The 23,182-nt window shown below is 42.6% G+C and overlaps 1 protein-coding gene across 2 annotated transcripts in view; it reads left to right on the top strand.

Moving 5' to 3' along the window:
• The first annotated feature begins 11,638 nt into the window (after nucleotides 1-11,638).
• SMYD1 (SET and MYND domain containing 1) overlaps nucleotides 11,639-23,182 on the top strand; it is a 43,394-nt gene continuing 31,850 nt past the window's right edge. For both annotated transcript variants that reach the window (XM_008008495.3, XM_073023333.1), the window contains exon 1: nucleotides 11,639-11,785. In XM_008008495.3, the coding sequence (XP_008006686.1) occupies nucleotides 11,649-11,785 (137 nt within the window). In that variant the 5' untranslated portion in view covers nucleotides 11,639-11,648. The remainder of the gene's footprint in view (nucleotides 11,786-23,182) is intronic.

Below are 23,182 nucleotides of genomic sequence, written 5' to 3' on the forward strand. Positions count from 1 at the left end.
GCGGAGACCCGGCTTCCTGAGGGGAAGTCGCCGCCACTACCGGCTTATGACTGGACAGCGCAGACGCCATGGCGGCGAGGCGCGCTACTGCGCTTGCGCGGCGAGCCCAGCGCCCGGGAAGCCCATTGAGCCCCGCCTTGCTGTTTGCTTCGCCCACTGCGCCTGGCAGTTCCCGGCGCGGTTCTAACGTCTTGCTCGCGCGACTGGTTTTGATCCTGTCCCTCTGCCCTCCTTTTGGGGGCAAGGAAAAGTTCATGGGGCCGCTCGCCTTGGACGAATGAGTATAAAGCCAACTGAGTAGGGAAAAAAAAAAAGTCTGAAAATTTACAGTTCCACCCTCAAAGTATCTCAAAAGTACATGATCTGTTGCCTTATCGACCCCCAAATATAGGTTCGTGTACCAAATGGGCAGTAAGCCAAACACTGACACATTCAGTGCGTAGGAGCGGGGGAAGGTTTATTCCATTTGTCCAAAGTGAGATAGCGGGAGAAGTCTCTCAGATACTGACATGCCTTTGAACGTAACTGGGGCTTTTATGAGTAAGGTAAGAATACAGAGGGTGGGATCCCCCGTGATCAAAGTGTTTCCTCCCTAGGACTCTAGGTCTCATCTGCCCCATCAGATAATGCCCCATCTGGACCATCAAGGAGGTGTGTGTGACCAAAGAGTCATCGTTCTTTTGTTTGTGATAGGGTCTTGAGCTGTGGCCCAGGCTGGAGTGCAGTGGTACGATCACCGCTCACTGCAGCCTCGACCTCCTGGGCTCAAGTGATCCTCTCACCTCAGCCTCCCAAGTAGCTGGGACTGCAGGCACGCACATACACCTGGGTGATTTTCGTTCATTTTTTATAGAGATTGGGCAGGGGGTGGGCATGTCTCACTATATTGCCCGGGCTGGTCTCGAACTTCTGGGCTCCAGTGATCCACTCACCTCAGCCTCCCAAAGGGCTGGGATTACCGCTGTAAGCCGCCGTGCTAGGTCCATTGTTCTTTAAAAGAAAAACAAGTTCATCAATCTTGCTTGCAGCTCTGGGGTTAGGATATGAAGTTAATCAATTCCTAGTGACTACCCTTTACTGAAATGACTACGTGCAAGCAAGCATGCATGGAGGAAGAAGAGGACAAAGAAAAGGAAAATAAGTAAAACAAAACATTTTATGATCTATACAATAAAGCCTCAGTTATAATCTCTCTTTCCTTTATTATGTCCTAATTACACAGAGTAGATTAAGCACAATCCTTTGTCATGGTACACTGTCATCACTGGTCCATAAATGACCTTTTTCTCTCTCCCTCTTGCTCTTTCAGTATATACATCTACAATATATATTATACACAAAAATATATATGTATGTATATATCTCATCATCTCATCCCGTTTCCCAGAGAAATCACTAACCTGGTTTGTATTCATCATTTCTTTTCTCTATGTATTATCATACATAGGCATGGCTGAAACACATTTAGATTGTTTTTAAACTTTATAAGATTTACACCTTTGTAAGTATGCTGGGTGGGGGGTGGTTGTTCATTTCACTTAATATTTTGAATTTCGTCTAAGCTGTTGAAGACAGCTGTAATTTGTTTATTTCACTGCCAGACAGGACTCCACTGATTTTCCTGTTGATGGGCACATCTCCTGGTATACTGTGGAAGAGTTTTTTTTGGGTATTCTCTACTTTCCTGTCACATTGCCATTGCCTTATTTCACATTCGCATCATCTCTTGCTAGAAACATGCTAACATCTCCCTCTGACTTCACCTACTCCAGTCTACTCTCCATATTGCTGCCAAAGGGTTCTATCTAAAAGTCATTACTGGCTCCCCAGTGTCTGTTGGAAAAGGTCAAACTGAGTGCTATGAGGCTTCTGTGCACCTCCCTGATCTCATTATCTTTCCACTGCCCTTACATCCCCACCCTGCTATTACCTGTGATTCAGCAGCGTTAAACCTATACTGATTCCTGTAAATACCACACTATTGCAAAACTCAACTCGCAGTGCTGTACACACTTCTCCCTCTTTCTGGAATGCCCTCTGCTCCACTTCCTCGTGAATTCCTCTTTCCCTCAGAAATAAATACTATTCTAAATTCAGCATTTTTCATTTCCATGTATTTCTTTATAATTTTACTACACATGTATGTACCCCTAAGTAACATGAAATTTGCATTGCATGGTTTAAAACTTTACATAAGTGTTACTACACATACTGTTTATTCCTCTGCAATTTTTTTATGTGCCCTCTTTTATATTAACTCATGCTGATATGTGAGGTTCTTATTCACTTTCACGGTTCAATAATATTCCATTTTATGAATGCACCTCTACTTATCCTTTCTGCTAGACGTTTTTGATAGACACTGGGTTTGTTTCCTATTTTTGCTCCTCCAGTTGGTACTGCTTTAACGTTCTTGTGCAGTCTCCTTGTGCACCTGGATCAGAGTTTCTCCAGGTTTTATACTTTGGAGATGTTTTTCACAAGGAGGCCTCAGATATACTTCTGACTTCTGCGAACCTCCATTTTTTTCATCTTCAAAATGGCCACAATATCCACCTCAAAGGGTGCCGTGAAACTTGTGGTAACGTAAGCAAAAAACAATGTCACACATTGGAAGAGATGTTGCTATTAGAATAGCTTTCAAATGTATATGAAACACTGGGACATAAAACACAGTAGTCTGGTGCCAGAATGGTAAAGAGAAGTATACTACTTATGTATCTGTAGCTCCTGCAATAGTCGCCCAATTACAGTTGTTGCACATATCATGCTGTTTCTTGGCCTTCATGTCTCTGCACATGCTGCCATGTCCTTGGGTCTGAAGTGATCTCCTTCGGTTCTGAGGTTCTGGTCACCCTCCCTACTTCTCTTGTCTGTCTCTTCTCCAGAGCTTTCCCTGGTTCCTCAGAGCCCTGGATACCCTTCCCCTTAGCCTCCTATCTCTCACCAGCTTTACATGCTTTTCCATAATCTCCTTTAAAGGTCAATGTCTCGAAGACAGGGCTTACATTTTACACATTTTTATTTTATTTTATTTTATTTTATTTTATTTTATTTTATTTTATTTTATTTTATTTTATTTTATTTGAGACAGAGTGTCGCTCTGTTGCCAGGCTGGAGTTCAGTGGCGTGATCTCGGCTCACTGCAACCTCTGACTTCCTGGTTCAAGTAATTCTCTTGCCTCAGCCAAGTAGCTGGGATTACAGGCATGTACCACCATGCCTAGTTAATTTTTGTATTTTTAGTAGAGACAGGGTTTCACCATGTTGGCCAGGATCGTCTTGATCTCCTGACCTTGTGATCCACCTGCCTCGGCCTCCCGAAGTCTTGGGATTACAGACGTCAGCCACTGTGCCTATTTTACTTTATTTTTTGAGAGAGGGTCTTGCTCTGTCACCCAGGTTGGAGTGCAGGGGTATGATTGTGGCCAACTGCAGCCTCCTCCTGGGTTCAAGTCATCCCCCCACCTCAGCCTTTTGAGTAGCTGGGACTACAGGTGTGCCCCATCACACCCAGCTAAGTTTTATATTTTTTGTAGAGACGGGTCTCTTACTATGCGGACCAGGCTGGTCTCAAACTCCTGGACTAAAGTGATCCTCCTGCCTTGGCATCTCAAAGTGGTAGGATTACAGGTGTGAGCCACCATGCCCAGCCTTACTCATCTTTATACCTGGAGCAGTGAGCACAGTGCCTGATACACAGGCTGATAAATGCATGCGGGATGAATGAATCTAGGACTTCTGGGAGGAAAGGATTGCACAACTAAGGATTTCTTGGAGCCAGAGGGAGAAAGAGGGAAGCAAGCATGCTGTTTAAGTAAGAACACATGAACTAGAGAGTATGAAGTTTTGTCAAGGATGTAATTATGCAGGATATCATGGATAATCAAGGAGGGCACCTGCTCCTGTCACCCTGGAGTGTGAGTGGTAGGTGTGCACAAGAATTCTTCCTTGATCAGATCCCTCACACAGCATATGAAATGACTGAATGAATCAGTCGGTGAATGTACTTGAAAGCGGTGAGCTTCTCCCCAACTCTAGGCCTATTTAACATTGCCAGGTATTAAGCTATTATTAATCTAAGCATGGGTTGGCAAACATTTTGTGTAAAAGGTCGAATAGTAAATATTTTCAGCTTTGTGGTCCATATGTTGTCTGTTGCAAATATCCAATTCTGCTGTTGCAGTGTGAAAGCAGTCACAGAAAATATGCCAAAAAAAAAAAAAATGACTGCAGCTGTTTTCTAATACATTTTTATTTATGGTCATTGAAATCCGAATTTCATGTAGTTTTCATGCGTCACAAAATAGCCTTTTTTTTTTTTTTTTTTTTTTTTTTTGAGGTAGGGTCTCACTCTGTCACCCACGCTGAGTGCAGTGGCACAATTTCGGCTCACTGCAGCCTTGACCTCTGGGGCTCAAGTGATCTTTCCACATCGGCCTCCCGAGTAGCTGAGACCACAGTCATATATCAACATGCTTGGATAATTTTGTTTATTTTTTATAGAGATGAGGTCTCACTATGCTGCCCAAGCTGGTCTCAAACTCCTGGGCTCAAGCGATCCTCTTGCCTTGGCCTCCCAAAGTGTTGCTATTACAGGCATGAGCCACAGCACCTGGCCAAAATAGACTTTTGATTTTTTTTTTTTCCAACCATCAAAGAAGGTACAAACCATTCTTAGTTTGGAGGTAAAGGAACCTTGACTCTTGGTCTAATTGAACCTTAGCTCTGGGTACAAAAGAGGTCAAATCCAGGGATAAGGGCTGTCCTTTAACTAGTCTTCAGATGTAAAATCTTGCAGCTCCTTTGATTTGTCACTAGATGGTGATCATTGCAGGCATGTGGTTCAGCCGGTGGGTCTTTCAAGGAGATGACTGGAGCTCTTCCAGGTATGACAGGTTAACAGCTACAGTATTAATACAGACACACAAGCTAACCCAGTGATTCAAGACGTATCACAAACCACATGGATTTGATCGCCATCTACACTCCTTGACACTTATTTATACATATTCCCTGAATTGCAACATATAGGGGAAATGTACTCACTCTCTCAAGGCCTCTGAGGTTATTAGCTTGAAGGCTCAGAACAATAATACAGACTACAGTTAAAGATTTTGGGGCTGCAAAGTGGCATCTGGGAACAGATCCTACCCACAATGCAATTTAACAAGTAGAGCCCCTTCTTACATTAAGAGGATACTTGAAGCCATGCCTAGCCCTTTGATGATACACTGATAACTCTCCCAAAACAGCCCCTACTCCTGGCCTCTTCGTGTCCCTTTCTTCTACCCTTGAGCCATGTGATTAGGGACCCAGCATGACCCTTGCTTCGTAAATCCTGCATCAGTTGCCTCTCACATACTTTAGGGTGAGGGAGTGCTGGGTATCCACAAGAATGTTCTAGGCTTGTGTGTGTGTGTGTGTGTTGGGGAGGCGGGAGTTCAGCTGAAATAGAGACAGACAGAGCGACAGCCTGGACATCCTGTTCCACAGTGGTAATTTTTGTCATCCCCTTGTCTGAAATCTCCCAGGTCAGCCTCATTCCTGGACCAGGAGCTCTTTGGCTTGAGCTGTTTCATTCTTCTTCCTTTCTCACTACCCTTCTTCATTCATATACAAAAAAAGAAGGAGCCTGATGCTTACCAAAATCACTAAAGATGGAAAAAGTTGCCATCTTCCTGGAGTGGAGAAGGGCTCGTCTACAGAAACATGACTGTGAAGGTCTGTGAAGCTCAAGTCTACAATCCTAACCACTATATCACATTGTCACACAGTTAAGTCCACCCTGTCCCCTAGATTGATCTCTTAGGAGATGCAGAATGAATCTACTTTTTCCATATTTCAAGAGGTAAGACATCAACAACAGCTCTTGTGTGCTTCCTGAATCTTTCCTGAATCTTTTTTTTTTCCCCCTGAGGGAGTTTTGCTCTTTTTTCCAGGCTGAAGTGGTGTGATCTGCAACCTCCGCCCCCACCAGGTTCAAGTGATACTCCTGCCTCAGTCTCCCTAGTAGCTGGCATTGTAGGTGCCCACCACCATGCCCAGCTGATTTTTGTGTTTTAGTAGAGACAGGGTTTTGCCATGTTAGCCAGGCTGGCCTGGAACTTCTGACCTTGGATGACCCACCCGCTTTGGCCTCCCGAAATGCTAGGATTATAGGCGTGAGAGCCACCATGCCCGGCCTGCTTCCCGAATCTTTTCTTTTCTGCCCAGTCATCTCCACTAGGGCAATAATGATTCAGCCTCATTGTCTGGAGTGACATCTGAGGTTTGTTGTTTCACAGCCATGGAGATCAAGAATGTGGGCACACAAAGAGTGAGGTTAACAGCAGAAATTCAACAGGGAAATTAAAGAGAATAGCTCTCTGCTACAGAGAGGGGTCCCAGAAAAATGGGTTGCTGATCCACACTGAAATGAAGAGGGTTTTATAGATGAGCTAGTGGGGAGGTGGTGTCTGCTCTACATAGGGTGTGAAAAATGGGTTAGGACCAGGTGTGTCATCTGCACAGGACTTGAATCTCTGACAGCCCCCACCCCAATCTTTTATTATGCAGGTGGGTTCTCTGCCTGAGCTTCTCTATGTGGCCCATTTCTTTTTTACTGTACACATGCTAACAAAAAAGGGAAGGTAGAGCCCCATGTTGGACATGCCTGGCCCCCAGGTAGCCCTTTTCTATTGGCACAGCTGCCGGCATCCCCTGTGCAAGCTTCCAGCTTCCTTATCTATGTTTGCAGTTCGGTCTTCCAGGGTGCTCTTTGTTAGAAAAGAAATTATTTCTAGGGCTGCTTTTTGTTAGAAGGGAAGTTCTACTGAGGACTCTTTTGCCCTCACTATCTGCCTAAATGATTTTTTTTTTTTTTTTTTTTGAGACAAAGTCTTCCTCTGTCACCCAGGCTGGAGTGCAGTGGCATGATCTTGGCTCACTACAACCTCCACCTCCCAGGTTCAAGTGATTCTCATGCCTCAGTTTCCCAAGTAGCTGGGATTACAGCTGTGCACTCCCATGCCTGGTTAATTTTTGTATTTTTACTAGAGACGGGATTTTACCATGTTGGCCAGGCTGGTCTCGAACTCCTGATCTCAAGTGATCCAACCACCTTGGCCTCCCAAAGTGCTGGGGTTACAGGTGTGAGCCACTGTGCCCGGCCTAAATAATTTTTCTATCTCCCGCATCAGTAAGAAATCTTTTCAAAACTCTAGATGTGCTTTTTCTCATGACAAAGACCAGTAGTTCTCAATGGAGGCAAATCTACTACATAGAAAGCATTTTAGGAATGTGGGAAGAACTTTTGTTTGTCACAGTGATTGTGGGATGCTACAGGCATATTCGTGGCAGCACCAAAGTCATCAAAAAAGGGTTGGATCTCAGTGGGGGGAAAAAACAAACCAGGATGGGCTGTAGCAAAGGCAGATGGGCAACTTTTACACAGGATTTATATTGATATGTGGCATACTAGGGCCTTATGCCCTCTTCCCCACCACCAGTCTGGAAACTACCGTCAACATCCTCTGCATCCTTAATCCTGGCCAGAGATGTTAGATCCTCTGAGAAGCAGGGGACAGCCTGGTACAATGAGACTCTCTGCCCACCGTGCACAACCTCAAATATCTGTATGTGCTTTTCTGGTAGGCAAAAAGTCAGTTTATGATTGTCTGAGTCTGGTAATCCATTTTGTAAGTAATCGTAAAGTAGTTTTTGTAAAGTTTTAATATACACTGAATTTTCCAGCAATGCAACTTCTCGTTAACCAAAGGAAGATCATAGTTTATTTTATTTAGAACTCCCCTAAGAGTCATTCAGCATTTCGGAAAATTATGGTCACAGGCAACAATATGGTATTGTGTCCTCAAAATCAATCTGCATTTTTGCTCTGTCTATCATAGTGATTCCACTTACAGGTACAAACATCTAGCCATTTTATCTCATCTTCTAATATAGCTGTACCCAAGCATATGCATAGTGAGCACATTTACATATTTAATTTACAATAAATAGATATTACTACAAATTAACTTTGATTTTCTTTCACCTTTATTAGGTTAAACTAGTCATTTCTTTTTTAGGTATAAGAATGAATAAATTATACTATGTATGAATTTCACTTTAAAGTAAACATAATATTTACTATAATGAGACTAATATAATAAATATTTATTATTTATTATATTTATTTATTTATTTTTGCTGCTGTGATGAAACATGACAAATTTAGTGACTTAAAATAACATAAATTTATTATCTTATAGTTCTGGTGGTCAGAAGCCAGAAATGGACTTTATATAGCCAGAAATGGACTTTACATGACTGAAATTAAGGTCCACAGGGCTGTGTTCCCTCTGGAGGCTCTAGGGTGAGAATCTGTTCCCTTGCCTTTTCCAGTTTCTTGGTTCATGGCTGCTTCTTCCATCTTTAAAGTCAGCAACATAGCCCCTTCAAATATCTCTCTGACTCTGACCCTGTTGGTTGCATCGTTGCTTCTCCTCTGACCCCGGCCCTCCTGCCTTCCTCCTGTAAGGATCCTTGTGATTACATTGGTCCTACCAGGATAATCTAGGGTAATCTTCTCATCTCAAGATCCTTAACTTGATCACATTCACAAAGTTCCTTTTGCCATATAAGGTAACATATTCACAGGTCTAAGCATTAGAATCTGCACATCTTTGGGGCCTGTTATTCTGTCTACCACCCTTTCATAATATAATAGCCATCATTCTGATAAGATTGAGGCCCACAGGTATAATTAGAGCCCTGGGCTTCCTGTCTCCATGTGGTCTTGGGGAGGTAAATTTCTTCTTTGACCATGGCTTGGGCTGAACCTGCTCCAAGAATGCTGAGTCTAGGCAACAAGCTCATCTGAGCCAGGCTGAGCCCCTGGGCCCTGAGGGCAGACTAGTTGTTGCAAGACCTTGAGTTGGTAGGCAATGTGGATACAGGGTATTCACTGGGAGTCAACCTGGATTGAAAAAACCTTTTTTTTTTTTTTTTTTTTTTTGAGATGGAGTCTCGCTCTGTCGCCCAGACTGGAGTGCAGTGGCGCAATCTTGTCTCACTGCAACCTCCGCCTCCTGGGTTCAAGTGATTCTCCTGCCTCAGCCTCCTGAGTAGCTGGGACTACAGGCGTGTGCCACTATGCCCAGCTAATTTTTGTATTTTTAGTAGAGACAGAGTTTCACCGTGTTAGGCAGGATGGTTTTGATCTTTTGATCTCGTGATCTGCCCGCCTTGGCCTCCCAAAGTGCTGGGATTACAGTGAAAAAACCTTTTTAATATTTCCTCTCCTTTCCTCTCCTTTCCTGAAAACACCCTTCCCTTCCCTTCCCTTCCCTTCCCTTCCCTTCCCTGCCCTGCCCTGCCCTGCCCTGCCCTGCCCTTCCCTTCCCTTCCTTTTCCTTTTCCTTTATTTTATTTTATTTTTTTTTTTCCTGAGACAAGGTCTTGCTCTGTTACCCAGGCTGGAGTGCAGTGGTATGATCATAGCTCCCTGCAACCTCTGCCTCATGGGCTCAAGTGGTCCTCCTACCTCAGCCTCCTGAGTAGATGGGACTACAGGCATGCACCCACCACGCCTAGTTTATTTTTTGTATTTTTGGTAGAGATGGGATTTCACCATGTTGCCCAAGCTAGTCTCAACCCCTGGGCTCAAGTGATCCACCGACCTCGGCCTCCCAAAGTGCTGGGATTACAGGTGTGAGCCACTGAGCCCGGCCTTCTTTCCCTTTTTCTAACTCTCTGTTTTGTAGAATTGTTTTTCCCCTTGGAAGCATGCAGTGTTTACTTTTTGAGGCAACTAACTTTACATGTCTTAAGTTCTTTTGCTCTTCAGGGTACATCAGAAGCTGCAGAGACATTCTCTTGCTCTCATGGCTATGTATTCTTACCTAAAAATCAGGATATATAATCAGACAATGAACTTTCAACATGCTTCCAAGAGTTGAAGGTGTTTTCGGAGATTCAGTTGGTTGAAGACATGTTAAAATTTCTGGTACATCTTGATAGTTTAGGGAGGACAATGTGACAGAGTAAATAAAATAAAATAGCTATCACTTAATGAGTACTTTATGAAGTGCTCCGTGCTGTGTTATGTCCTTTATACATATTATCTAACTCTCACAATCCAGTGAGGTAGAAATTATCACCCTTGTTTCACAGGTTCCGTCTCAAGTGGTAGTAGCAGGCTCGGAATTCAAACCCAGATTCATCTGACTCCGAAACCATACACTCAGAAAGATCCAGGAAATGCCCCCGCCCACTGGCCCCCTGGGAAGTAGATGCATCCCAGGAACTAAAAATCTTACATGGAAGTCAAGCCAGAGCTCCAGATCTGCAAGTGTCTTTCTTTGAAACCTCAGTGAGAGCTGCCTGATAGCCAAGAACAGTGGCATTTAGTTCAATGGGGATTTTAGATTCGTCTTTCCAGTGTCCTCACTCCTGAGTAAGAAGAAGGACAGAGCACGTTGGTATTTTCCTGGCAGCAGACACATGTTAAAGGAAATTTGATAGAAAGATAGAGATGGGGGTTGCTATTTTTAAAGCCTGCCTTCTCTGTATCCAGCCTGCCTCCTGCATACCAGCATCACCAGCAGTGCTAAGAACAGCTGTGGGGTAGGGGTGCTGTGGGAGACCTAGGTGACACTGAAGAGGAAAAATGCCCCCTTGGAGCCTAAATAGTACTGTTACGTATATGCCAAGGGCTCAGTTCTCAGTTTAGCTTCTTCTTTTTTTTTTTTTTTTTTTTTTTTTTTTTTTTTTTTTTTGAGATGGAGTCTCACTCTGTCGCCCAGGCTGGGGTGCAATGGCGCAATCTCAGCTCACTGCAACCTCTGCCTCCTGGGTTCAAGCAATTCTCCTGCCTCAGCCTCCCAAGTAGCTGGGATTACAGGCACCTGCTACCACGCCCAGCTAATTTTGTATATTTAGTAGAGACGGGGTTTTACCATGTTGGTCAGGCTGGTCTCGAACTCCTGACCTCAGGTGATCCACCGGCCTCGGCCTCCCAAGGTGGGGATTACAGGCATGAGCAACCGTGCCCAGCCCTCAGTTTAGCTTCTGCTGCTTCCTGCAAACAGCCCACCCTTGGGAGAGAGACTGAAAAGGGTGGGGCAAGGGGCCCATCTCACTTGAGAAAGTGCAAGCCTGACAGCTGAAGGGTCCCAGAGCAGCAAATATCACCTTGTTTCTCTTGGACCACTCCAGTTGTCTGCTTTTGATTGACAGAGGCATCTGGCTGCTAAAAATACCCTCCTGACCAAATGCTCCCTACTCCAACTAAAGCCGAACAGGATTGTTGCAGTTCAGAACTTAGCATATACAGAGCTTCTGCTTGCAATGGAACCTCTCAAAACTTTTCAGGTCCTATCCCAGAACCATATTAAGCCATGGTCATTTTCTCTTCTGTTAGCTTTGCTGAGTGATGAATGAAACCCTTCCCAGTTCACTTGTTCTCGTGCCTGTCCCATTCCCACCTCCAGAAAAAGGAGCAGAGGGGGAGGTGAGGGCCCAGTGGCTGAGAGCGGGCAGGGAAGGGGAGGTGGCTTGTCCATTTATAGTCTTGCTCTTTGGGATGCTGAAGGTGCTGAAATAGCAATGACAAGAGACTTGGCTCAGTGTTAAATATCTGCTGCGCTGGCCTAACAGACTCTGAGATGACAATAGGGAGAATGGAGAATGTGGAGGTCTTCACTGCTGAGGGCAAAGGCAGGGGTCTGAAGGCCACCAAGGAGTTCTGGGCTGCAGATGTCATCTTTGCTGAGCGGGCTTATTCCGCAGTGGTTTTTGACAGGTATGAAATGCGGGGAGTTGCCTTCTCTCCTGTTGGTTTGGCTGGTGCCAAACTCTAAAATACTTTGCTCTCAAAAATCATCAGGGGAAGGGATAAAATTCATGTGCTCTTTTTTGAACAAAATGACACTTCTGAGAGCTAATTTTTCTGGCATAAATTTTTCTGCAAGGGGTCGTTGCCAGTGTGATTTGCTGTGGCTCCTAGAAGGATGGTGAAGGTGAGCAAAGGCTTCAGGGGCACCTTCTCCCAACATTGGGCAACTTGGCTGAGAGGGTGTGCTGGGAGTGGAAAGGTGGGTGTGGTGCTGTGGGAAACAATTTTCGACAGAAAGCTCTATATTTTTAGCTTTCTTTTTATTATAAATATATTACCAGATAAAGTAATTGCTGAGACTTAAAAAATAATAAACTGCTTGTATATTTATAATTATGAATAACGCAGGAATCCACTTATCCTTGAAAAATCAAAGTATCACCCAATCCCAGTCTCCTCTGTCTTTCCTCAGATATTACCTTTGCTATTATTTCAATGTATTTCCTTCTAGAATGTTCCTGTGCTATTACATGTATATATCTGCACTTATCAAAATGGATGGCTGTAGTTTGCTTTTCTTTCTTTCTTTCTTTCTTTCTTTTTTTCTTTCTTTCTTTCTTTCTTTTTTTTTTACAGAATGGTGTCATACTTCAGATGTCGTTTTAGAACTTGCTCTTTTCCTTAAACAACATGTTTTTGATGTCTATCCTTGCAGGAACTATAAATCTATAGATACTTCTTTTAAATTCCAAAGATCTATTTCCTTTATAGAGCTATACATATAGATTCATATGCTATATGAATCACCAATCTTAATTTTAAATATTTCACCCTATAAATATATGACATTTTATTTATCCATTCCCCTATTGAGAGACAATTGGTGGTTTTTAATTTTTCATAAAAAAAATGAAAATCCTCGATTGTGTCTACCTGTACATAGGTGTGATTGTTCTCTAGGCCATAGGACTAGAAGAGGAATTGCTAGGCCATAGGATGTGATGTTTTCAGTTTTACAGGCTCTTCAAACAGGCTCTATTAAATGTACATTCCCTCTTCCTCATGACATTGGCCACACTAGACTACCAAGCTTTTAAATTAGTAATAAATCTTAATTTTAAACAAACTTACATGGTGATCACATTAAAATGTCAATATTTTCTGAGATCAAGGTTGGGGTGACCTGCTTGACATCTATGTGGTTTGAGTCTGGTAACCTAGGCTTTGTGGTTGACTGGCTGCACTGACCACCCTGGGAAAGGGCACTGCTTCTCAGAGATAACTTGATTAGTATTCACATTCTCTTGTCTTCCTGCCCACTAAGACCTTCAGGGAAAAGGGTGTGAACTGGGGCATATGGCTTACCACCACCCGAGGAATATATGGGGCTGAGGTGACTTTTTCAGGGGGAGCTTGTCTTATTTCATTAATTGTGTGTGTGTGTGTATGTGTGTGTGTCAGGGGAGGGGTGAGTACAGTTAGGGAGCCAGCTGGATTCAGAGTGAAAACACAACCCAGAAACACAAGGACGGTCAACACTAATCCTGGTGCTGCCAGTAAGTTACTGCCTGGCCTTGTGAAGAACATCTCCATTTGCTGCCTCCAATTCCCCAAAGTCAATCTAGCCAATCAGTTCCATTTCAAGAAGATTAAAGTTGAATGGTGTTTCATTCCATTTTAAAAGCAAGGCATTGTCATTTTAGAAAATTTAGAAAGGTAAGATATCACACAATGATAACCACTCTTAACATGTCGAGTCTCTATTTTTGGTTTGTTTTAAAACATATTTCATTTGGCTGTAATATACTCATTATACAAGCCATTATGCTTTTTCATTTAATAATTTTGACATCTTCTGTGCTATTATACACTCTTCAGAGACAGTACTTGAGAGCTACATGTTCTTCTATTACCTGCTGATGACTGACCATTTGGATTGTTTCCATGTTTTTGTTATTATAAATAATTTGTCATTCATTTGAAGTAACAACTATAAAAACACTTCATGTACATTGAGGTTTTTTGTACAATAAAATGTAGTACATTTTATTATACTACATAAAATCATATTTTTTTACAGTAGTAATAAAAGTGGGATAAATGGTATAAATGACCTTTAAAATGATTGAAAAAAAAATCTAAAAGAGATAGTTTTTTTCAAAAAATGCTTTACCCAAACTTGTCACTGCACAGATGAGGGAGCTATGCTTTCTTTGGTTATACCAGAGAGAGTCCAAAGAGGCATTAAAGGAAAGTTTTATGCATTTTAGGCTCCAGGTGAGGCTCAGCCACCATAGATGAGAAACTTGATTGCAGAGGTGGAACTCAGTCACCCACAAAAGTCACTGTATAAAACTGGCTTATTCTAATCCATGTTATGGCAAGACAGGCTTTCCTAGTCTTCCACAGAAATGCGGAGAAAGATTATATTTTTAATTGAGCACTGCATTAAATGAAAATTAATTCTTTCAAACTGTGTATTATATATTCTAACATATATATTATATATTATATTGTATATATTCTAACATATATTATACAAAGCATAGCAATAGATCGACACCAAACCAACTTAACTAGAATATTCCAATATGTTACATCTTCTCTATCCTGTCCCATGCCTGCTCCAAAGGTAATTATCCTAGGTTTTGTGTCGTATATTCTACTGCCTTTTAAATAATAGTTTTGGCCGGGTGTGGTGGCTCATGCCTGTAATCCCACACTTTGGGAGACCCAGGCAGGCGGATCACCTGAAGTCAGGAGTTCAAGACTAGGCTCACCAATATGGTGAAACCCTGTCTCTACAAAAATAGAAAAATTAGCTGGGCATGATGGCAGGTGCCTGTAATCCCAGCTACTCAGAAGGCTGAGGCGAGAGAATCGCTTAAACCCAGGAGGCAGAGGTTGCAATGAGCCAAGATCGTGCCACTGCACTCCAGCCTGGGTGACAGAGCAAGACTACGTTTCAAAAAAAAAAAAAAAAAAAAAAAGTTATAGTTTAATCACAGTCACATATTTCTAAACGATATATAATTAGTTATGTTTTGTTTTTGATCTTTCAAACAAAGGTACAATATTATATGTGGTTTTATGTCACTTGCTTCTTTCACTCAAATGTTTATTATTCATCCGTATGGTTTTGTGAAACTAATAAAGTGAATAAACTTTGTGTGTGTCTGTGTACCAAATTTATTTTTCCATTCTCCTGTGAATGGTTGCTATGAACATTTTTGTTCCTATCTCTTGGAAAGCAGATACATGAGGTGTGTATCACAGGAGTGTAATTACTAAGCCAGTAATATATGTGTTCTTTGACTTTAAAATATAATGCCATACTGTGAAATGCTGGTTTGTAAACCTGAATTGTGTCTTTGCTAGAATGGGCTTAGTTTAGCATTAACAGTAACATTCCAGGCCCTTAAATTATGGTCCTTAGTCTGGTTAGGATCTCTTCACCTTTGATGGTTAGAAAAACAGGTACTCTTCTTGAAGGTAAGAGAACAAGAATAAAGCTGGGAAAATTCTTTCAGGCCTAGCTACTATGTAGCACTTGGATTAAGTGCTAGGCATGACTAATCAATCAGGCACATCTTCCTCCTGAATTCCAATTTGGCCTCAGAATCCCTTCCAGCAGGTCCTCCAGGGGGCTACTACCAATCAAGGAGAACTAGCATTTAAAAATGAAGTCTATTTGCCATCCCCTTAGGCATTGTGGTTGGGTGCTAGAAGGGAGTGAAGTACCTTTACCAAGGAGTTGCCTTTTTTTGACACACCATTTTATGGTAGTTGAGATACCGGGGGTGATGCATGAGTGGGTAAAATTGCTCTCTGCCCCTTTAACTCTTCACTTTGAGGTTTTCCAGTTCTCAGGAGGACAGTGAGTGGGAGCTCTGTGGTACCTTAGCCCAAGTGATCCTCCTAGCTTCTACATAGCATGGGGCCAAACTGGGAATTCGCAATGCTGATTTTTTTTATTGTTGTTAAGGAAGAAAATAATAATTCTCCGCAATCTTATCATTTGGGGGAAAAAAAAACCCAGCTATTAACATTCTGGTGTATATCCTCGTTGTTTTCTGATGCAAATATAATGCATGTATAATATTTTCTTGATTCTGGTGAGTTATAGGTGGGGTGGGGGTCCTGGAAGAAACACTACATTATTATTGTTATTATTTTTACTTTTTGAGATGAAATCTTGCTCTGTCACCCAGGCTGGAGTGTAGTGGTGAGATCTCGGCTCAGTGCAAACTCTGCCACCTGGGCTCAAGTGATTCTTCTGCCTCAGCCTTCCGAGTAGCTGGGACTGAAGGTGCACGCCACCACACCCAGCTAATTTTTGTATTTTTAGTAGAGACAGTGTTTCACCATGTTGCTCAGGCTGGTCTCCAACTCCCGGCATCAAGTGATCTGCCGGTTTTGGCTTCCCAAAGTGCTAGGATCACAGGTGTGAGCTACTGCGCCTGGCAGAAACACTACATTAAATGTATGCTTTGATTGTAAGACACAAAATATCCCTAAATTCTGGATATTAAAATATGGGAAAAGAAGTTTATTTCAGAATGGAGGGAAAATGGGACATACATAATATGCTATATTTATCAATTCCAGAATACATATTTTAACTTCTCTGAAATCATAATGTATCCTAAAATCTATGGCTCATTATGGTTTAATTGGTAGATTTTTTAAAATTTCTTAGTAATGAATAAAAATGGTGCATTTAATAATTTCAAGTTCAATGTAATTAAGTTGTATATACTTTTTCTCTCAAAAAAGCTGGATTATTTTGAAACCTGTTTTATTTACTTCATAAGATGTTGTGAACAACTTTCAAAACCATTAATATCCTTCTACACCATTTTAATGGCTGCATAGTATTCTTTTTGTTGACTTGTATATTAATTTAATTAGATGCCATATTTTTTTAAATTTTTATTTTAGATTTTGGGGGTACATGTGCAGGTTTGCTACATGGGCATATTGTGGGATGCTGAGGTTTGGGCTTCTAATAACCTGCTTGCCCAAGTAGTGAACATGGTACCCTATAGATAGCTTTTCAACTCTTGCCCCTCTCTCTTCCTCTCCCTTTTTGGAATCTCCAGTGTTTATTGTTCACATTTTTGTGTCCATATGTACCCAATGTTTATCTCTCACTTCAAAATGAAAACGTGTTATTTGGTTTTCTGTTTCTGTATTAATTTGCTTAGGAGAATGGCTTCCAGTTGCACCCATATTGCTGCAAAGGACATGATTTTGTTCTTTTTTAACGGCTGTGTAGTATTACAGGGTATATATGCACCATGTTTTCTTTATATAATCCAACATTGATAGGCACCTGGGTTGTTTCCATGTCGTTGCTACTGTGGATAGTGCTGTGATAAACATATGAGTGCACGTGTGTTTTTGGTAGAATGATTTATTTTCCTTCAGGTAGATATTCAGTAATGGGATTGCTGGGTCGAACGGTAATTCTAGTTTTAGTTTTTGGGGAACTCTCCAGGCTGCTTTCTACAAGGGCTGAACTAATTCGTAGATACTTTGTTTTGGATGTCAAGGGTCTGCTCTTTTTCCTAGTAGATCTTCCCATATATCTCTGATTATGTATTAAAGACAAATTCCTACAAGTACAAATTTTGAATTCAAAAGACATTTTTAAGGCTTTTGATATAGATTTCCAAATTACCTCACCAAAGGAGAACATACATTTTTCTACTAGCAGCACAGGAGTTGCCTCCTCATCCCAATACTGGCCAACACAGAAAACTATTTCACTTTTTCATGTTTGTCAATTAAATCTGTTAAAACTTATCTTAGTATTGTTTTAACTTGAATTTTTTATTATTAGAGAAGTGAAAGTTTTTTAACATTTATTCTTTCATGAATTGTTGTTTTCTTTTGATGCCCTCAATTTTTTTTTTTTTTTTTTTTTTTTGAGACAGAGTCTCTTTCTGTGGCCCAGGCTGGAGTGCAGTGGCATGATCTCGGCTCACTGCAAGCTCCGCCTCCCGGGTTCACACCATTCTCCTGCCTCAGCCTCCCGAGTAGCTGGGACTACAAGTGCCTGCACCATGCCAGGCTAATTTTTTTTTTATTTTTTAGTAGAGACGGGGTTTCACCGTGTTAGCCAGGATGGTCCGATCTCCTGACCTCATGATCCGCCTGCCTCGGCCTCCCAAAGTACTGGGATTACAGGTGTGAGCCACCGCACCCGGCTGATGCCCTCAATTTTTAAGTATATGCATAACTCATTTGTTTATTACTCCTTTATGTCTAGTTCTCCCCTCTGTTACCTAGCTCGATGCACACAACAGATGCTCAATAAATACTTGTGGAAAGAATCAGGGAGGGAAGGAAAGAGAGAGAAAGAGAGAGGGAAAGAACATGGGTTTCACCATGTTGCCCAGGCTGGTCTCAAACTACTGACCTCAAGAGATTTGCCTGCCTCAGCCTCCGAAAGTGCTGGGATTACAAGCATGAGCCCCTAGGCACCCAGCCTTTAGTTCCTTTTGCTGCTGTAACAAACTACTGTAACTTCAATGGCTGATAACAACACAAGTTTATTATCTTATAGTCCTGGAGGTTAGAAGTCTAAAAACAGGCTGATACTTCTGTTTCTTCGCTATCTCCATCTTCTTGAGGCTGCCCACATTCCTTGGCTCATGGCCCCCTTCCTGAATCTTTAAAGCCAGCACTGTAACATCTTGTTCCCCTCTGACCTCCTGCCTCCTCTGAAGGACCTTGCAATTACATTAGGCCCACCTAGGGAATTCGGGATACTGTCCTTGTCTCAAGGTCTTTAACTTAATCACACATGCAAAGTTCCTCTGCCATGTAATGTAACCTATTTACAGGCTCTGGGGATTAGGACATTGACAATTTTTGGGGGGCTATTATTTAGTCTACCCCAACCAATAAGAATTTTCTAGATTGATCCAATTCATCACAAAATATGCTAAGAAGGAGCAAGGACAGTTAGTGGATTTTTTTTAAGTTCTTTAAATAAAAACTTGAAGAGTCTCTAAATTATTCTGGTTACAAAGTTGAAAGTGTTCAGGAGATTATGTATATATAGTGTGTGTATAGGTAAAAAGATAGTGGGGAACATGAGAAACAGTTGAGTATTTGTAAAGAAATTACTGACAACCAGGCTTTTTTTGAAAATGGAACCAGTTATGAGCTTTCTTAGGTGCAGCAGAGCCGGTGGGGTTTAGTCAGTGTAATTCTGTGTGAGCCTGTGGCAATGGCAGGATTAGCCCTGGCAGACACACAAACACACATGTGGCCTTTAATCTGATAACAGCTGGTGGTTGGTTAGCGGGGGATAAATGATGCTATAAATGGAAATAATTTAATGAAAGGATTAGAGAAATTCCGGAACAATTAGTTCAGAAAATGAGTAAGTGTTAAAGTATTCAAGTGACAGCCTTAAATGTTTGCATTGGATGTTGAGAATAACCACAGTTGATTTAGAATTCTGCTTTTCATTTGGCACTTTCAGCTGCAGAGGCATGACATGTCGACATGTTACAGTCTGTCGTGAGCTGTATTGCTAAATATCGCTCAATAATTCTTAAATCCAGAAGCCTGAGAATGATTGCCTTTTAAAGATGGATTAGATCAAATGGCAGGTTGTCCCCATAATAATGCTATCTTTACCCACTCGCATCCGAGCATGTGTTCTGAACATGAATTGAGGGGTGTGCTTCAGCTAGGTCATGTAAATGTATACAGGTCTTTGTAGGGTATGTGAGCTGTGGCAGAGAAAATCTTGAGAGTTGGTGTTTTAATAAAAAAAAGGGATGTTAAAAATAAATTGGCAATGTCCAGGCTTGATCCAAGAAAACAGTACCTTCTAATTCTTTTTTTTTTTTTTTTTTTTTTAGATAGGGTCTCACTCTATTGCTCAGGCTGGAGTGTCATGGCACAGTCATTGCTCACTGCAGCCTTTACCTGCTGGGCTCAAGCCATCCTCCCACCTCAGCCTCTGGAGTAGCTGGGACTACAGGTGCCCACCACCATGGCTGGCTAATGTTTTATTTTTGTTTTTTGTAGAGACAGTGTTCTCTACTGGATACTATTTTGCCCAGGCTCATCTCAAACTCCTGGGCTCAAGTGATCCTCCTGCCTCAGCCTTCCAAAGTTCTGGGATTACAGGTGTGAGCCACTGCCCCTGGCCCCCACTGACTTCTTATGTCAAGGTATTTAAGAGTCAGTGCAAACATGAATCTCATGATCTCATCCAGTGGCTACCTTTGTCTCCTATATGTATACCCTGACATGGACACATTTGCCTCATATCAGTGCCTCTTTCTGGAAGACCTCTACCTTCTCTGAGTACAAACTCAGCCCATCTCTCGAGGTCAGAACAATGCCTCCTCATCTCGTAGGTGATTGCCTTTCTAGATTGCCTCCCCTACCTCCGTTGAAGTAGTCTCTCTTCCTCGAAACTTGCAGCAAGTTACTATGTTCGTGGAATGTTGTGGGTCCTGCCTTGTTTATACGTGTTTATGTCCCATCCCAGCCTAGGGACTGCTTGAAGGCAAGGTCGGTGTCTCCTTTATCTTTTAAGGCCCTCTATTACCTAGCTCAATGCACATAACAGATGCTCAATAAATACCTGCAGAAAGAGGCAGGGAGGGAAGGAAAAACAGAAGAAAAGAAGAAAAAAAGAAGGAATGAGAAAAAGAATTTAAAATATTGTGAAGTTATCTGGGTACCTGAGGGACGGGATGTTCTTTAAGACACCTACTCGCAGGCTGGGCGAGGTGGCTCATGCCTGTAATCCCAGCATTTTGGGAAGCTGAGGCAGGTGGATGGCTTGAGCTCAGGAGTTTGAGACCAGCCTGGGCAACAAAATGAGCCTCCGTCTCTACAAAAAAAATAAAATCAAGCTGAGCCTGGTGGCCTGCGCCTGTAGTCCCAGCTACTTGGGAGGCTAAGGTGGGAGGGTCGCTTGAGCCCAGGAGTTTGAGGCTGCAGTGAGCCATGATTATACCATTGCATTCCAGCCTGGAGGACAGAGAAAGACCCTGTCTCTTAAAAAAGAAAAAAAAAAAAAAAAAAAAAGACACTTCCCTCTAATTTTTGAGGAGAGACCTTCCGGCAGGCTGGGAGTTTATAAGCAGCCCTGAAAGACAGAACTGTTGAACTGTTGGTCCAGTCCTCTCTTGCTGAGTTTTTAGGGGGTTTGCCCACCATGCAGGCACCTTGTCTTTGCATGTATCTGTCCGTGAGCAACTATTTCCATACAAGGAGCTGAGCAGCAGCTGCCCTTCCAGCCCTCTTCACTCTGACAGATCACAGAGTCCAGCAGGGCTTTAGAGCAGAGTGAGAGGGGACCAGCTGCTGGAGCAGGCACATTCAAGGCTGCAGGCCAAGCAGGTGGGCTTTGTAGCTGCATCCGCCCTCTGTGTGCTGGGAGTAGCATCCGGCGTCAGGGACTCTTAAAAGAATAATATCTCTGTGAGGATAATGATCGTGGCTACTCTAAAGGTTGTTGTGAAGATTTTTTAAAAAAGGAATCACTAAAAACATCTCTTTGAAATGGCAAAGTGCTGTGTAAGTGGGAGTTGATACCTTTTGGTGTGAATACGACTATGAGACTGGGGAGAAACGAGACTTGCTGAAGGTCACCCAGCTAAGCCTGCCTGGGACAAATGCTCTTTCTCGGAATCCAAAAAGTGACTTTAGGACTTCATGTCATTTGGACGCTCTCCTGCACTGGGGCCAGTAAGATGGGGGAGGGATGGGCGTTTCTTTCTTTCTTTCTTTCTTTCTTTTGAGATGGAGTCTCACGTTGTTGCCCAGGCTGGAGTGCAGTGGCGCGATCTTGGTTCACTGCAAGCTCCGCCTCCCAGGTTCTCCTGCCATTCTCCTGCCTCAGCCTCCTTAGTAGCTGGGATTACAGGCGCCCACCACCATACCTGGCTAGTTTTTTGTATTTTTAGTAGAGACAGGGTTTCACTATGTTGGCCAGGCTGGTCTCGGACACCTGACCTCATAATCCGCCCTCCTCAGCCTCCCAAAATGCTAGGATTACAGGCATGAGCCACCGTGCCTGGCCAGGATGGGCATTTCTGTCAGGGGAGTGCCCTTGTCCCCATACGATGTTCTCCTATAGCTGGGCTGTCTTCCTTTCTGGCAGCTGCCTGGAATAAGCTGGCGCTGGGGATGAGAGGAACTCGGTGGGTGATCAACCTGGCCCAGCCCTGTCTGAGTGACAGGCAGGATGGGTGGCTTGGGCTGATGTCCACGGAGCACTTATCCAGTGCCAGGCTCTGCGCTGACCACCTTACACGTGTGATTTCTTTTAACCCTAAAATCACTATGAGAGTGGTGAGATTTCAGAACTTCTTTGTAATTTTCATCTTGCTTGAATTTTTAAAAATAGTATATTTCATTCAAAAGTACTGGTCAGTGGTCTAAAAGATAGCAAGATCTAGGTGTTGCTACTCCCATTTTCACATAAGGAAACAAAAGCTTGGAGAAGTCAGGGGACTTGCTCAAGGTTACACACCCAGTAGATACTGGAGTCAGGAGAAGAACCCAGCTCTGACCAACTCTAGGTTTGACCTTCCATAACACCCAACCCCATGCCAAAGAGGGGAGATGGAAACCAGAGGGAGAGGCTTAAAAAATTTTTGGACTAGATTTGAAATAAAACAAAACATTTCCCTTTCCTGTCTGCTTGACACATCTCGGTGTATCCCACCAGAAGGAGCAGGATTTGGGTTTTCTCTCATCTTGACATTCTTGCTACTCAAAGTTGAAGCATTAGTATTGCCTGGGAGCTTGTTAGAAATGCAGACTCCCAGCCCCCACCCCACATACTAAATCAGAACCTGAATTTTAACAAAATTGCTGGTGATGTGTGTGCACACTGAAGTTCCAGAAGTCCGACTCTGCATCCTCCTTCTCCCCAGCTCCAGTCTTGTGGCTAAGCCCTACCAGCAGCTGCGGGCATAGAGAGAAGGTCAGCTTCATCCCAAAGGAAGCCTACATTTAAGAAAGATAACTCAATGCTTCCCGGGTTTCTCCAGCTTTTAAAAATTGGCTCTAGGCCCTAGCAAAATTACAGAATGGGATATAAAATAGATCTGTGATCCTGAAGGAACTATTTGGTGGTTCATATTTGGAACCCACCCAAGTTCACTATGGGAAAAGAAATCATTGATCACATTTTCTTTTTATGAAAAGTATTTGAAGTTTATTACAGCAAAGAATCTCATGAGATAACATGAATTCTTTGATAGCAAAGAATTTCATGGACTTAACATGAATTGATCCAAAGCCTGATAAAATGATTATATAAGTATAATGTTCTTCCTGTCACCCAATCTTGGGTCTGAAGGCTGCTTTGCAGCA

The sequence above is a fragment of the Chlorocebus sabaeus genome, chromosome 14 (genome assembly GCF_047675955.1).
Source record: "Chlorocebus sabaeus isolate Y175 chromosome 14, mChlSab1.0.hap1, whole genome shotgun sequence".
NCBI classification, from domain to species: Eukaryota; Metazoa; Chordata; class Mammalia; order Primates; family Cercopithecidae; genus Chlorocebus; species Chlorocebus sabaeus.